This window comes from Euleptes europaea, chromosome 6, assembly GCF_029931775.1.
Source record: "Euleptes europaea isolate rEulEur1 chromosome 6, rEulEur1.hap1, whole genome shotgun sequence".
Taxonomy (NCBI): Eukaryota; Metazoa; Chordata; class Lepidosauria; order Squamata; family Sphaerodactylidae; genus Euleptes; species Euleptes europaea.
The window spans coordinates 69971349-69984896 of record NC_079317.1 but is presented as its reverse complement, the minus strand read 5'-3'; the positions used below and the strand labels follow the sequence as shown (position 1 = coordinate 69984896).

The 13548-nt window shown below is 43.0% G+C and overlaps 1 protein-coding gene across 3 annotated transcripts in view; it reads right to left on the bottom strand.

Moving 5' to 3' along the window:
• Positions 1–13548, bottom strand: part of SHANK2 (SH3 and multiple ankyrin repeat domains 2) — a 383933-nt gene that overhangs the window by 15593 nt on the left and 354792 nt on the right. For all 3 annotated transcript variants that reach the window (XM_056850898.1, XM_056850895.1, XM_056850897.1), the window contains 3 exons: positions 12294–12424; positions 5188–5299; positions 106–2518 (listed from right to left, as the gene is read on the bottom strand). In XM_056850898.1, the coding sequence (XP_056706876.1) occupies positions 106–2518; positions 5188–5299; positions 12294–12424 (2656 nt within the window). The remainder of the gene's footprint in view (positions 1–105; positions 2519–5187; positions 5300–12293; positions 12425–13548) is intronic.

The following is a 13548-nucleotide window of genomic DNA, read 5'->3' as shown; positions in this document are numbered from 1 at the left end:
AGTAGGAATTTAATATATTTATTGTAGTCAATGGTTAATAAATGGAAAACAAATTTGAACTTAAAAGTAGTATAAAGTCTTTAGGAAAATGTTAACTGCATTTACCTTGTACTAAGACTTGCAGGTTTTGTTCCAGTAGGTGACTCCAGTCCTTCCCCTGGCTTTGAGGATTTGTCTCTGTTCATTTGCTGGAGTATTGAATTCAATTCACTAATGACATTAGCCTTTGGGCCTGAGAGAACTGGGCTTTTAACTTCTGTTACATCACCCCATAGCTTAGAGGTCCTTTGCTGTACAATTTTAGCCATGTTGGGTTGTGCGCTGATAGGAGGTGGGGGTGGAGCAGGTGGAGGAATAACAAAACTATCTACAGTTTCTTCAATTAGCGCATCCTTGTAAAGTGCATTGCTTTTGTTGATTATGGGCTTCATTTTTGGCTTAGGAGGTACTGGGGGTTTGTCCACCAGAAATGTTTGCCCATCTGCATAGACTGTACAAGTATCCAAGTTCTCGCCACCTTCAGAGGACAAGGTAGAGATGCTGGACACAGTTGAGATAGTGCTGGTTGTCTCTAAGTGATGGTCACTACTGCTTCGACTGTCCACCTCTTCAATCCCAGAGTCGGTGACATTATCAAAATTTTCAGGGGGTGGTAAAAATGAGGCAGGCAAACAGTTTGAAAGACCCAACGGTTTCTTACTGTCTATTGAATTTGTGGATTGAAGTGGGTTAAATGAAGCAGGTGGAGTTCCATTTTTCCTCTGTTTGAGCAAGTCTGTTAGTGCAGAACCTGGAACTGAACGGTCATCGGGGATATCAAAACTGTTAGCAAATTCCAAAGGAGGTGGTAATGGCTCAGTAAAGATGAAATCTTCATCGAGATCAACAGATGCTAAAGGAGGTGGAGGGATACGAAATGGCAAAATGATAGGATCATCTACGGAGCCAACTGCTACCATAGTTTTGCAGGGAGATGCAGGTGGTTCTGGTATGCCAGCATCATCTAGTCCACTTTCTGCTGGATCTGTACTTTGTTGTGCATCTGGCGGAGGCTGGTCAGTATTCACATCTGTCTCAGCTCTTTCCTCTTCATTTTCAGGGGTATCATTGGGTTGTGCTGTGTCTACTGTATGAACCATGAGCAAGCCAGCTGACTTCTGTTGTGAGGTATCGACAATATTTATCAGCATATTCTTCTTTTCTTCAGGCCTCCTCTCCTTAACCATATCAGCTTCATATTTGTTTTCTGTTTCCTGCCTCCTTAGTGGTCCACGTGTATTTTGCCTAGCAATTGTAGCCGTCACTGGAAATGTGGTTTCAATGTTGGACCGCATCTTTGTATCTATATAAAGGGGTTTGTTAAGGTCTGCTTTACCAGCTTCTCCTTTCCCAGGAACTTGTTGGGTTTGCTCTTTCATGGCTCTGTCTCTTGCAGAAAGGGCAAGGGCTAAAGGTGAATTTGGATCCAGTAATTTTCCTGTGAGTGGATGAACATAGTTATCCAAACTGGACACACCAGCAGTCTGAGTTGCCAATGCATTGTTTTCTGAACCCACTGTTGTTGGGGCTGAAGAAGAGTTTGGTGTCCTTGTATCACTTTGATTATTCAATTCATTACTATTAAAATTATTTTCGGACTCTCTTGGAGCTGGGATGGGAGCTGGGGATACAAGTTGCCTAAAGTTGTCTTCATTACCAAACATTCCCTCTCCTGTAAACTTAGATTGTCTCATACGTGGTGTTGGAGGTGTTAACCCAACGTCTTCATCTCCAAGATCAGTGGAAAGGAAAGCTGGAGAGTTACGCCTGGCTTCTAATCTTTTCTCCCTGTCCCTTACTGCCCCAGCAATAGCTGCAGCAAATGGACTTACAGTCATGTTATCGTCAGGTCTGAGCTGTCCTGGTTGTTCTGAAGACTGTGGGTCAATTTCCATGCTGCTTCCTTGGCTACTTTTCCCACTACTGCTGGTAGATGGCTCTTTAACAATTATGGTTGGAATTGGAATAGAACAAGTTTTTTCTGGACTATCCTCAACATTAGATTGTTTTACTAGCATTCCCTTCCGTCTTGCTGGTTTGGCTGGGACATATACTGCTTTGCTTGCTATTTTTCCAACTTCAGAGTATGGGTTTTCTGGCATTTGACCTCTCTTGTTTCTGAAGCTTGCCTGAGTTGCGGCATTTCTGCTATATAAGTCCTCAGAATCCAGAGAATAACGGTCCAACTCTCTTCGGTAATATATCCCTTTGTCCCTTATCACAGTTCCCATATTTTCACATCTACCCGAAAGAGCTATCTTTGAAACTGAATTCTGATTAAAGGCAGGCTTTATTGTTCCATAGATTCTAGGCATTGGAGATTTGGGGGAGTTGTAAAGTGAGGGAGAAGGAGGTGGTGGTGATGGAGGTAAAGACTGTGGTGGTGGAGGGATATCTTCAGAAGTGTCTGGCATAGATAGACTTCTAGTAAATTTTAGCATGGGGGGAGCCAAAAATTGCCGTTCTTCCTCTGTTATACCTGGAAAAAAAATTACAGGCTACAATTTTAAGGTGCTCCTTTGTTTTAGTTAGCAACCATTGTCACTGAAGACACAGTAAACAGAGTACATGTATTGCTTCTAAGCAGCTTGCGCTTCCGCTGTATGGTTTTACAATAGTTTTGCACTCATATCTTGTATATGACAGCCAGTGTGGTAAAATGGTTAAAAGTGTCAGGATCTGGGAAACCCAGGTTAGCATCCTCACTCTACCAAAGAAACTCACTGGGTTCCCTTGGGCCAGTCACACACTCTCAGCCTCGACCTGGAAAGTATTAGGACGGGAGGCCTCCAAAGAATACTGGGGATGTGACGTGGAGGTAAGCAATGGCAAACCACCTCTGAAAGTTTCTTGTCTTGAAGACCCTACAGATCGCCATAAGTCAGCTATGACTTGATGGCAAAAAATAATAATCTTGTCTATACTTTGACTTCTGTCGTGATGGCCCTGTGCTGCTCTTTGAGAACTGACTTATATATTTACATAGACAGCTGTGTAGCCTTAGAGACATTAGTGATTTTCTGAGGTATGCATAAGAGAGGGAAGTAGTAATTAAGGATTAAAAAAAGTGGGAAAGAAGGAAAATGACTCTATTGGTAGCCATTCATGACAATATTTTTTAAAACTAAACACAAAGAACATCATTTGAGAGGTACCATACAATGTTTGTCCAAAGAAATATAAAGAATACTGGAGTAGGTTTAGCACCTTCTTACTAAATTTCATGTTGGAAATTAGAAAAGGAGCACTAATTATAATGGAATATGGCATGACATGTCTCTGAGCTTCTGCTTCTTCACTGCAACCAAATATAATTAAAAGGTTTTATTGAATTTATCTCCTTCTGACCATACTTTTTGGTTAAAAAAGCCTCTTTCATTAAGCAAATTGATATTTAGGTACTTTTCTGCTTATTGTACTGTTAACCCGCTTGCTATATGACTAAATACTTCTAAAATAAGATGGACCAATACTAAAAGAATTAGGATATACAAGTGGGGACTCTCAAGAGGCCATTATCATATTCCCCTTTATCCCTCCCCCACTATTTTCTCTTTCTTTTCCATAGCATCTCCTTGGGGTTGCCAACTGCAGGTTTGGAAATTCCTGGAGATTTGGGGGTGGGTCCTGGGGACAGCAGAGTTTGGGGAGGAGAGGACCACAGTGGGGTGTAATTCTATAGAACCCACCCTCCAAAGCTGCTGTTTTCTCCAGGAGAACTGATCTCTGTAGTCTGCAGATGAGTTGTAATTCCAGGACAGCTCCAGGCCACACCTGGAGATTTGCAACCCCACAGGCCCTAACCTTCTTCCCCTTTTCTGCTTCCTTTTCTTCTTCCCACCCACCCACCCACCTTTATCTAGTGTTGCCAGCCTCAAGCTGGTGGCTGGAGATTTCCTGCAATTCTGATCTCCAGGCGACAGAGATCAGTGACCCTGGAGAAAACGTCCACTTTGGAAATTGGACTCTATGGCAACAAAGTCTCTTCCAAACACCGCCCTCCCCAAAATCTCCAGGTAGTTCCCAACCCAGAGCTGGCAACCCTACCTTTATCTGACTCCAGTCTTCAGATTTCCCTTCCCTACCCCAGCCTCTCCCAGGTAAAAGTCTAGCCGAACTGTGCAGTGGCTGCCAGACCCAATTGAATGGTGGGCTCCAGCACTGATCCAGTCCCAGTTGTGTGGTGGTCATCAGCCCTGGGCTGGACTAGGCCAGTGGGGCAGTGGCTGCTGCTGGACCTTATTCCTTCTCTCCTTCCTACCCACCAGCCAATTTGTATCTGCCTGTGTCTTCAGTTTCCCCTCCATCCCCACCTGGCAGCTTCTCACCAGGAAAAGTCTGTCTACAACCGGGGAGTTGGGAACCCTAGACTTGGTCCACTTTCACAGTGGCAGCTGCTGGGGCAGGCGGCTGAGTTACACAGTGGTTACCACCAGGCCAGACCAAGTACTATAGGTAGTGAGTTTCTGTTAGTCATTACTGGGTCTGTCCCTCGCAAGTCCTACTCCATCAAGGGACATGACAGTGAGGAGGACCCTTTCCAGGGCTGCTTAAGCATCTCATTCCGTTCCTGTCCCCCCACCCAAGGCTTTACTTTACCAAGGCTTGCCTAGAAATGCCCAACAGCCCCTGAGGGTTCAGTAGGAATATTTTTCTTAAAGCTACCAGCATTTCTGTTAAATTGCGGAGTTTTCCTTGATACATTTGAAAAAGATTTCAGATTCTTTCGAAGAAAAAGTAATGATAGCAATGTAAGGTTGGTTCCAATGGTTCTCTTCTGCTAAGCGAGGAGCCTTACACTGGAGGAAGACTCCTCTTTCCTCACAGTTGAAGGGAACCACTAGAACTGTAGTACTTGCAAATCAGTATGAGCAATTTTTAGATTTTCTTGTTTCTGAAGTTATAAACCGATAAATGAAGGAACTGTATTTTGCACAGAATATGAATTCCAATTAAAGTATTCAGTGAAGTTTTTTTTAAAAAAAGATGTTTTGTATTAAGTTAATGACTATTTGTTCTAGACAGTCTGATCTAAGCTCACAGCTAGATCATGATTAACTTTGAAACAAAGCTGATGAAAATACTTTAAATAACAGTTAATAATAAAAGCCACACTACCCAGTAGACATGTAGAAGATGATAGCTGACCTATTGATTTTTGTCTTCTCACTGTACCTCGAGGAACACCCAGAAATGGGCCTTGAAGGCTCCCAGGTACTGTCGGTGGCATCACAGCAATCCCTTGTCTTTCATAAATTGACTATAAAAACAAAAACATAGTATGTAAGTCCACAGTATATTATTTGAAATCCAGCTTCATTTTCACTTGCATATGGACCTCAATTTGCAAGGTTTCTGGAACATCAAAGCTGCCACCATTTCTTTGGTTGTATTCCTGGCATGCTAGTAATAGGTATGTTTCTGTTCACGTAGCTAGGGTGGATTATATTGTTTCATCCTATGCTCGTGGTCCTCGCATTGGGCCAGATGTCGTCATCATGGTAGATTACCCAGGTAATCTGTCCAAGATAACATATCCTAGATAGAAGGTATATGTTACTAGAGTGGCACAGGAACCTGCAGAGGGCAGTAGCAGCTACCCGATACAAAATAATGCATAAATAGGGAAGTCGCTTTGATATTCACATGAAACGATTAATAGGAAATAAGTAAATATATAAGTGATATACTGTTGAATCTCATAAGACATTCAAAATATTTTATCAGTCAAATTATAGGAAATTGGAGGTGTTTTCTGCTAGTTTTTTTCAACAGGAAGACTTGGACATGAGAAATACCTGGTGAATTGAGACAGCCATTAATATAGATAATTTATTGCTTACAATCATATATATTTTCACAAAGGGGCTTTTTATTTTCTTTTTGCATAAAAAAGAAAGCCATTATCAACATATCTAACACATTTTTTAAAGAGTTGCTTCCCTATAACTAGGGTTGCCAACCTCCAGGTTGTGACTGGAGCTCGCCCACTATTACATTTAATCTCCAGGCAATAGATATCAGTTCACCTGGAGAAAATGGCCACTTAGGAAGGTGGACTCTATGGTATTATACCCCATTGAAGTCCCTCCCCAAGACCCTCCCTCCTAAGGCTCCACCCCCAAAATCTCCAGGTATTTTCCCAACCTAGAGCTGGCATCTCTACCTATAACCAATATTCTTCAAAAGTGGTCCATATAGTCTTATACACATGGGCAGATGGCTACTTGACAGAAAACCCTTTCAGAACAACACCAAGAGCCATTGGAAGCCGCTGGAAAGCCATACCTTAACCCATCAGATACCTGAAGCAGTAAAGAGGTTATCTCCCATTTCTAGTTCATATCTTGCCCACTGGGACTAACAGAATATCTCCAAACAGAATGCAGGACCAGAATACTGCTTATTGGTAAGCAGCTGTTCTCTTCAAATGGTGCCACAAACCACCATACCTACAGGTGACTAGTAAGTTTGTCAACAAGGATGAGAAGTAGGAGCCATGAATTAAAACACAGAAAAATCTCTCCATATCTTTCCTGGTATCATTAAGATATGCATCATATCAGTTATCTTGCATACTTTCTGTAAGCAGCTGAAGGTAGACATAAGGGGCATACAAAAGTTAGCCATAAGCTGTCAGAAAGGACCACAGAGAAATCAACAGGTGGAGGTCCCCGGCACCATCCTGTGGTAGAGTTAAACCATGGTGAGCTCAATCTATTTTTTTTAAAGTAGAATCATATTGTTTCCTCCCCTTACTCCATTGATATATACTTTATTGAGGGAAAGGTAGTTCACAGAAATTTGGGTCATATCCATAAAGAACTGGCCCAGGTGTTGAGTGAGAGTACCATAAGCCTCAAAAGCTAAACACAACATGGAATGGTGGAAGGGAAGGGATCAATGCGTTCTCTCATGATGCTAACTCATGCTTGCATTTAGCATATCATCAAAACAAGCACCTAGACAGTCTTTGACTCAGGAAGTTCAGAAAGGATGAGAAGAAACTCTGAGGATGAGAGGAAAAGCTGTATAAAACTGTACGATAGAATGTTTATTTGAGAAAAATAGATGCTGCGACTTCTTCCCTCTTTCTGTCTTTATTTTTTTAAAAAAAACACTCTGTATTCTTATTCCAAAAGCAGAAAAATACATTAATGAAGGCCGCAGAGCCCTTCACCACCACCCGCTACAAGCTGCAGGCTCCCCTGACCTATGAGACTGGCGTCGCACCCTACAGGTGAGCCGTGGGGCGGCGAGTAGCCAACTTTTCTGGGGCACTGCTCCTCGCTGGGCTGGGAAACTTCTGCTAACCCCCCCCCCCCCAGCAGCGGAGCCACCACACAGTCCCGCAATCGGATGGGGCTCATTGCAGCCTGGCTGTCGCGGTCTGGCCAAGAATGGAAAGCTGGCACGCCCAGCTTCTTCACCTCTGCTGGCTCCAGCTGGGGCTCCCACACAGCACCCCCTCCCCCCATAGTGCACCGCCGTCTCTCAAACAACAGACTCAACGGAACAGTCTCTCTGGCTTTTGCAATAAGCTTTGGCTAGGGTTACCAGGTCCCCCTTCGCGACCTGTGGGAGCTTTGTGGAGGTGGGGCTGGTGGTGGTGATCCGTGCATACAGCACAATTATGTCACTTCCAGGTTTACTCCGGAAGTACCAGCATCATGTGGGACGCTCTAGCATTGTCCTCCAAAAACTATGGAACCCATAGAGTTTTTGGAGGGAGAATGCTAGAGCATCCCCGTTGCAATGCTGGCACTTCTGGGATAAACCTGGAAGTGACATCATCACACCCCTCCACACATAAATCACTTCACCCCCTTTAGCGGGCCTGCTTCTGCCCACTGAGAAGCTGAGGGACAGCAGGCAGCCCAGTTAATTGGCGGGCAACTGCCTGCCATAACCAGGCAAATGGGAAGCCTAGCTTTGGCAGATCACCCAGGGTAAAGAGTCTGACAGTGTGAGGCATCCATCAAGAATACTTTTGCACAGGAGGAGGCAACTGTTTTGGCCCACATGCTAAAAAAAAAAAAAAATCTATCTCTGAAGATGGAATGGAAGATAGGTAGGAGATGAGGGTTGTACTTGGCCAGACACATTTGGAGCAAGCCAATCCCACTAGTGCTGCCAACATCTCTGGGATTTGTCTCAGATTCAGCTGGTAGCTGTGTAGGTCTGAGAGGTGATCATGAGCATAAGCCTGGCATGTTACCTTCTGCTCAAACACAGACCACAGCAATGCTGCCAGTGCCTTGGCTGTTTGGGCAGAGATCTGGTAAGCAAAATTATAGTGGGGTGCTGTTGCTTATCCCTGTCTCTGTACATCTCCCCACCCTTTAGATTCGATACACAAGTGACATTTGGCATTCATATACCTTAAAGTGTATAGAGACAAAGATGTTTCCAGTGTAAGGTGGTTTTTATCATATGTGGTATTCTTGTGAGCTGCCCTAAGCCCGGCCTTTGGCTGGGGGGCAGAGTAGAAATGTAATATAATGATGATGATGATAAACTAATGGTTCTGTAAATATCTCCTGTAAGCAACTAAAAATCATAGTATCAAGACTCCTGAAATGTTTGTAGGAGCAACAGGATACAATTCCCCCAAGTCAGTTTGAGATAAAATCTCAGAACAGTTGGAAAACCACGCTGGTGTGGATGTGTACCTGGCACCTCATGTAAAAAGTGACCACCCATTTCACAAATTGCTAAAAAAGATAAAATTCAAGACTGGTAAAGGAACTGGTTGATATAGGACTATTGACATAGGACCAGCTTCTTTTTATCTTCGCATAGGCTAGTAAACATGTTTTGGCCCACAAAAAGCCAGGAAAGGTAGCAAAATGAGCAGGATCACACTTACTGAGGAAAACAGCCATCCTTAAGAGAAGCCATGCTTCACTCAATTTTCAACTATCAGATCATTAACCAAGACTCCAGTGATTAATCAGTGTACTTTTGGCCACCAAAGAATACTGCCATATTAGCCTTCTGCCAACCTACATCTGCATTGTCCCAGAAACATAAACAGAATTCCTGACAATTACCTTCCAAAGCCTCATCAATCCAAGCCTGCCCCCTCAAATACCTTCTTTTCCCTTAGATGCCCTTTTCTCTTTTTTTTAATGGAAATATTCCCAGGACCTTAAATCTGGCCATTCACTTGTTTTGGCCAGTAAGGTAGCATGTCTGACTGCTCACCTTCTCGCCTCCTTTTTTTCAAGCCTGGAAAAATTTCTTTTCTTTTGACATGTTTTTTGCCCTGTAAGTAGGACCAGAATCCAAACCCAAAGAATGCTGTTTTGAGCTTTGCCAGCCCTGAACTGCCCCATTCATAGAATCATAGAGTTGAAAGGGACCACCATCTAGTCCAACCCCCCTGCACAATGCAGGAAATTCACAACTACCTCCCCCCACACCCCTAGTGACCCCTACTCCATGCCCAGAAGATGGCCAAGATGCCCTCCCACTCATGAACTGCCTAAGGTCATAGAATCAGCATTGCTGACAGATGGCCATCTAGCCTCTGCTTAAAAACCTCCAGGGAAGGAGTACTTACCACCTCCCAAGGAAGCCTATTCCACTGAGGAACTGCTCTGTTAGAAAATTCTTCCTAATGTCTAGATGGAAACTCTTTTGATTTAATTTCAACCCGTTGTCTCGTGAGATGCAGAGCATGTGAATCACATCCCTGCTCTGTTTCTCCTTCAGATTACTTGCTTGGATATTAGCTTTGGAAAAGAGACCTTTGCCTCATTACACAGAAAAGTCATTATAGCCATCTCTGCTTTCTCTTCCATTTTACTTTTTTTTGCTTCCCCACCCCCAGTGGGATACATTGCACAGTGTGTGGTTGTTTGGAGTATTTGGCTCCTTTTAGTGAGCTTCCTAGAGCTAAGCGCTGCTCCTTCTGTTAGGGTTGCCAGGTGTCCAGTTTTGAATTGGACAGTCCAACATTTCCCCTTTCTGTCCAGTAAATAAACTGTGACAATTTATATGTCCAGTATTTTCTAATTAATTAAGCCTGCAACCACTGTGGCCAAGCTTCATGCATGTGCTCTTTCTTTCCCCTGTGGCTTGATAAAGCAGTGATACCCCCATCTGCTTGTTCTCCATTGCAGCCAGGAAAAAAACCCAAACAAATCCACCTTTTAGTGGCCAGGCAGGAGACTTCGGGAGAAGTCCTATTGGCTTGACTGAAGAAAGCTGGAAAGGGAGAGACTTTGGGCACTTTCACACAGCCCAAAGAATGCACTTTCAATCCACTTTCAGTGTACCTTAACGATAGTTTGCAAGTGGATTTTGCCAGTTCACACAGTAAAACCTACCTTCAAAGTGCATTGAAAGTGGATTGAAAGTGCATTCTTTGGGCTGTGTGAAAGTGCCCTTTCATGGCTAACCAATCAGCTTCCCAAGTTGGTTCCAGCTGACTGTGGGGGTAGATGGTGGCTGGACTGACTCTTCTAATGAAAAGCGAAAAAGAGGTATCTTGGTGGATCATGGCAGGGGGAAAAGGGTGGAGAGACTGAAGGCAGTATGCCTTGCATTTTTATCCTTTGTGCAACCCTGGTGACTTCAGGTGCTTTATTGCTATCAAGTTTAAGACTGCAAGACTATGCACATTTACCCACAAAGTGGGAAAGCCCCTAAACAAAGTCTGCCTAGGAAACGTCAGGATGTGACATCACCCCATGGGTCAGGAAAAACCTGGTGCTTGCACAGGGGACTTTTACGTGTGTGTGTGCACGTGCGCATATTGGTTGACAATATATATATATATATCGGTCAACACACTTTTATCAAGTGTATCCAGTAGTTTTGTTGAAACTATCCGGCAACCCTAGCTTCAGTTTGTTAATGCTCCAGCCCAGCTTCTGTATTATTCCCCTCAATAAGCATCATTTTTTTTTTTTGCTTTCACTGTATCCAGATTCTCAGGGTTCTTTTCAAGTTTGTAGAGGTGCCCTGCCATTTTGTCAAAAAATCCCTTATAGTGGTTATGTCTTTATAGCTGTTAAACATACTCTATTTCGGTTCTTGTAGGTTATCCGGGCTGTGTAACTGTGGTCTTGGTATTTTCTTTCCTGACGTTTCGCCAGCAGCTGTGGCAGGCATCTTCAGAGGAGTAACACTGAAGGATACTGTCCTCTGAAGATGCCTGCCACAGCTGCTGGCGAAACGTCAGGAAAGAAAATACCAAGACCACGGTTACACAGCCCGGATAACCTACAAGAACCAATGAACTCTGACCATGAAAGCCTTCGACAATATACTCTATTTTATATATACTTTATTTTAAATGCTGTTTTAATATTGAAATGTTTTAACGTTTTGATGCCTGCTGCCTTGGGAATCCTATTTGGGTGGAAAGGCAACATAAATAAAATAATAATAAAAAAATGTTGGGTCACTTCCCAGACTGGCAGAAATGAAAGCTGGGCCTAAGCCAGCAGCTGTTTTAGGACAGAAGTGAGAGGTGGTCGAACAAGAGTTGTCTTCCTTACAGCGAGAGCCTAAGTACAAAATATACTTTTCCTGGGTATACTTTCCCTGTACCTTAAGTTTCCCTAATGAGGCAAACAGAAGCTCCCCAGGGCCTTTTAGGGTTGCAAAAATGGTATGGGTAGGAAGGCTTCATCTTCCCATGAGCCATGGATAGGGTTGCCAACCTCCAGGTACTAGCTGGAGATCTCCTGCTATTACAACTGATTTCCAACCGATAGAGATCAGTTCCCCTTGCTAAAATGGCCGCTTTGGCAATTGGACTCTATGGCATTAAAGTCCCTCCCCTCCCCAAACCCCACCCTCTTCAGGCTCCACCCCAAAAACCTCCAGCCGGTGTCAACGAAGGATCTGGCAACCCTAGCCATTGGTTCTAATCTGAATCAGGCCCTATCCCTAGGTCCTTGATGACAGTCAAACTATCTGATCAGTGCAAAGTTGTTGGTGTTCCTTGGATGAAGGAAGGGGCAAGACTTCATAAATAAATTAAGATCAAACCTAGGAAGAGGATTAAGCCCATTATGTGGCGTCTTTGACAAAACGTGAATTCCTATTTGGATATATATCTAGACATATATAGGCATATATCTAGACATACGCTGCTGCTCAGTACAGTAAACCCTCGCTCATGGGCTTGTGGGAATCAGAATGAGACCATAAAAAGAATAAATAAGAAAGCTTAGAGGGTTATCCACTACTATTCTGAATCTGAAAAGTTCTTTAATCAATGAAGTATCAATACTCACATTCATATCTGTAGCAGGGGGAAAGCATCTACTAGAAGGTCGCTGTTTAATGGTTGCCACTCTTGAGTCCATAGCTGCATTGTCTGGAATTCTTAACGGCTTGGGAATTGGTATTATTTCATCCACTTTATCTGCAACAGAGAAATATTTGCTAAAATAAATCTAATTTGCCCCAAAAACTGAAAATCTAAATATAGCAATGTTAAATAAAGGATTTAACTTTTTTTAAAAGATGCAAAGAAAAAGGGGATTTTGGCATTTTAACAAGGCAATGCTTGAGCATCGTAAGTCGTGCAAGCCGAGCACTTTTATTGCTGCTGCGTAGCATGCATGCTTTAGTTTTGAGCCTGCATGCATTTAATGTTTACTTAGTGTGACTCGAAAAACAATCCTCTTCTCCAAACCTTCAAAATGTGAAGGGAAAATATCTATATAGAAATGGAAAGAAGACCTTTAGAAATAGTATACCTGTAGAGCACTGTTCCATACAGCAGTCACCAGAACTGTAGTGATAGTTTAGACGACAACAACAGGAATGATTTTGAGTGCTCTTTATGCTACTAATTATTTTGAATTCTCTCCTGCTGTCATCTTATTAGACAAAATGACCTGGTTGCTAAACTGGCACTTTTTAGAAGCTTAAAACTATGCAAGTGCTGCATAATTTAGTATTTATACAGACTTTCGAACATTAATTGCATTTTATTGAGGCCTAAGGCCAAATTAACTTCTCCAATAGAAGCCCCTCATATGCCTAGTAATTAGTATCTCAGGACTGATACTTTTGGCCACGTTGATAGCACGGAGCCATTTTCTTTCCGCCAGTTTCACTTTCCCTGCGTTTAGCCGTGGAGGAATTGGTCATAAAATGACTTTCATCAAGGGCTCTCATTGTGTTATGGTGCACAGGGAATCTTCACAGGGTGGATTGGGTGGTGGATTCCAAACTGCATTCTGTGATCATGGCAAAAGTCAGAGTATGACCACTTCGCTGTGGGCAAAGGTAGGCAAATTAATGTAGGCTGGAGAAAGGAAAACAGCTCACCATGGTCGACATTGTGGAGCGAACAGGCCCTCAGTTTTAAAATTATGAGGCAAAACGGAGGCCAGCAACATACATGCTGTGTATGAATGTCATAGTTTAGGGAAAGTGGGATACAATAAGTACAATGTGGGACATCCTAACTGCAACCACAAACCAATATAGATGTAACTGAAACAGTTTTTAAGGCGCAAAAAGACTTTTAGAATAAAG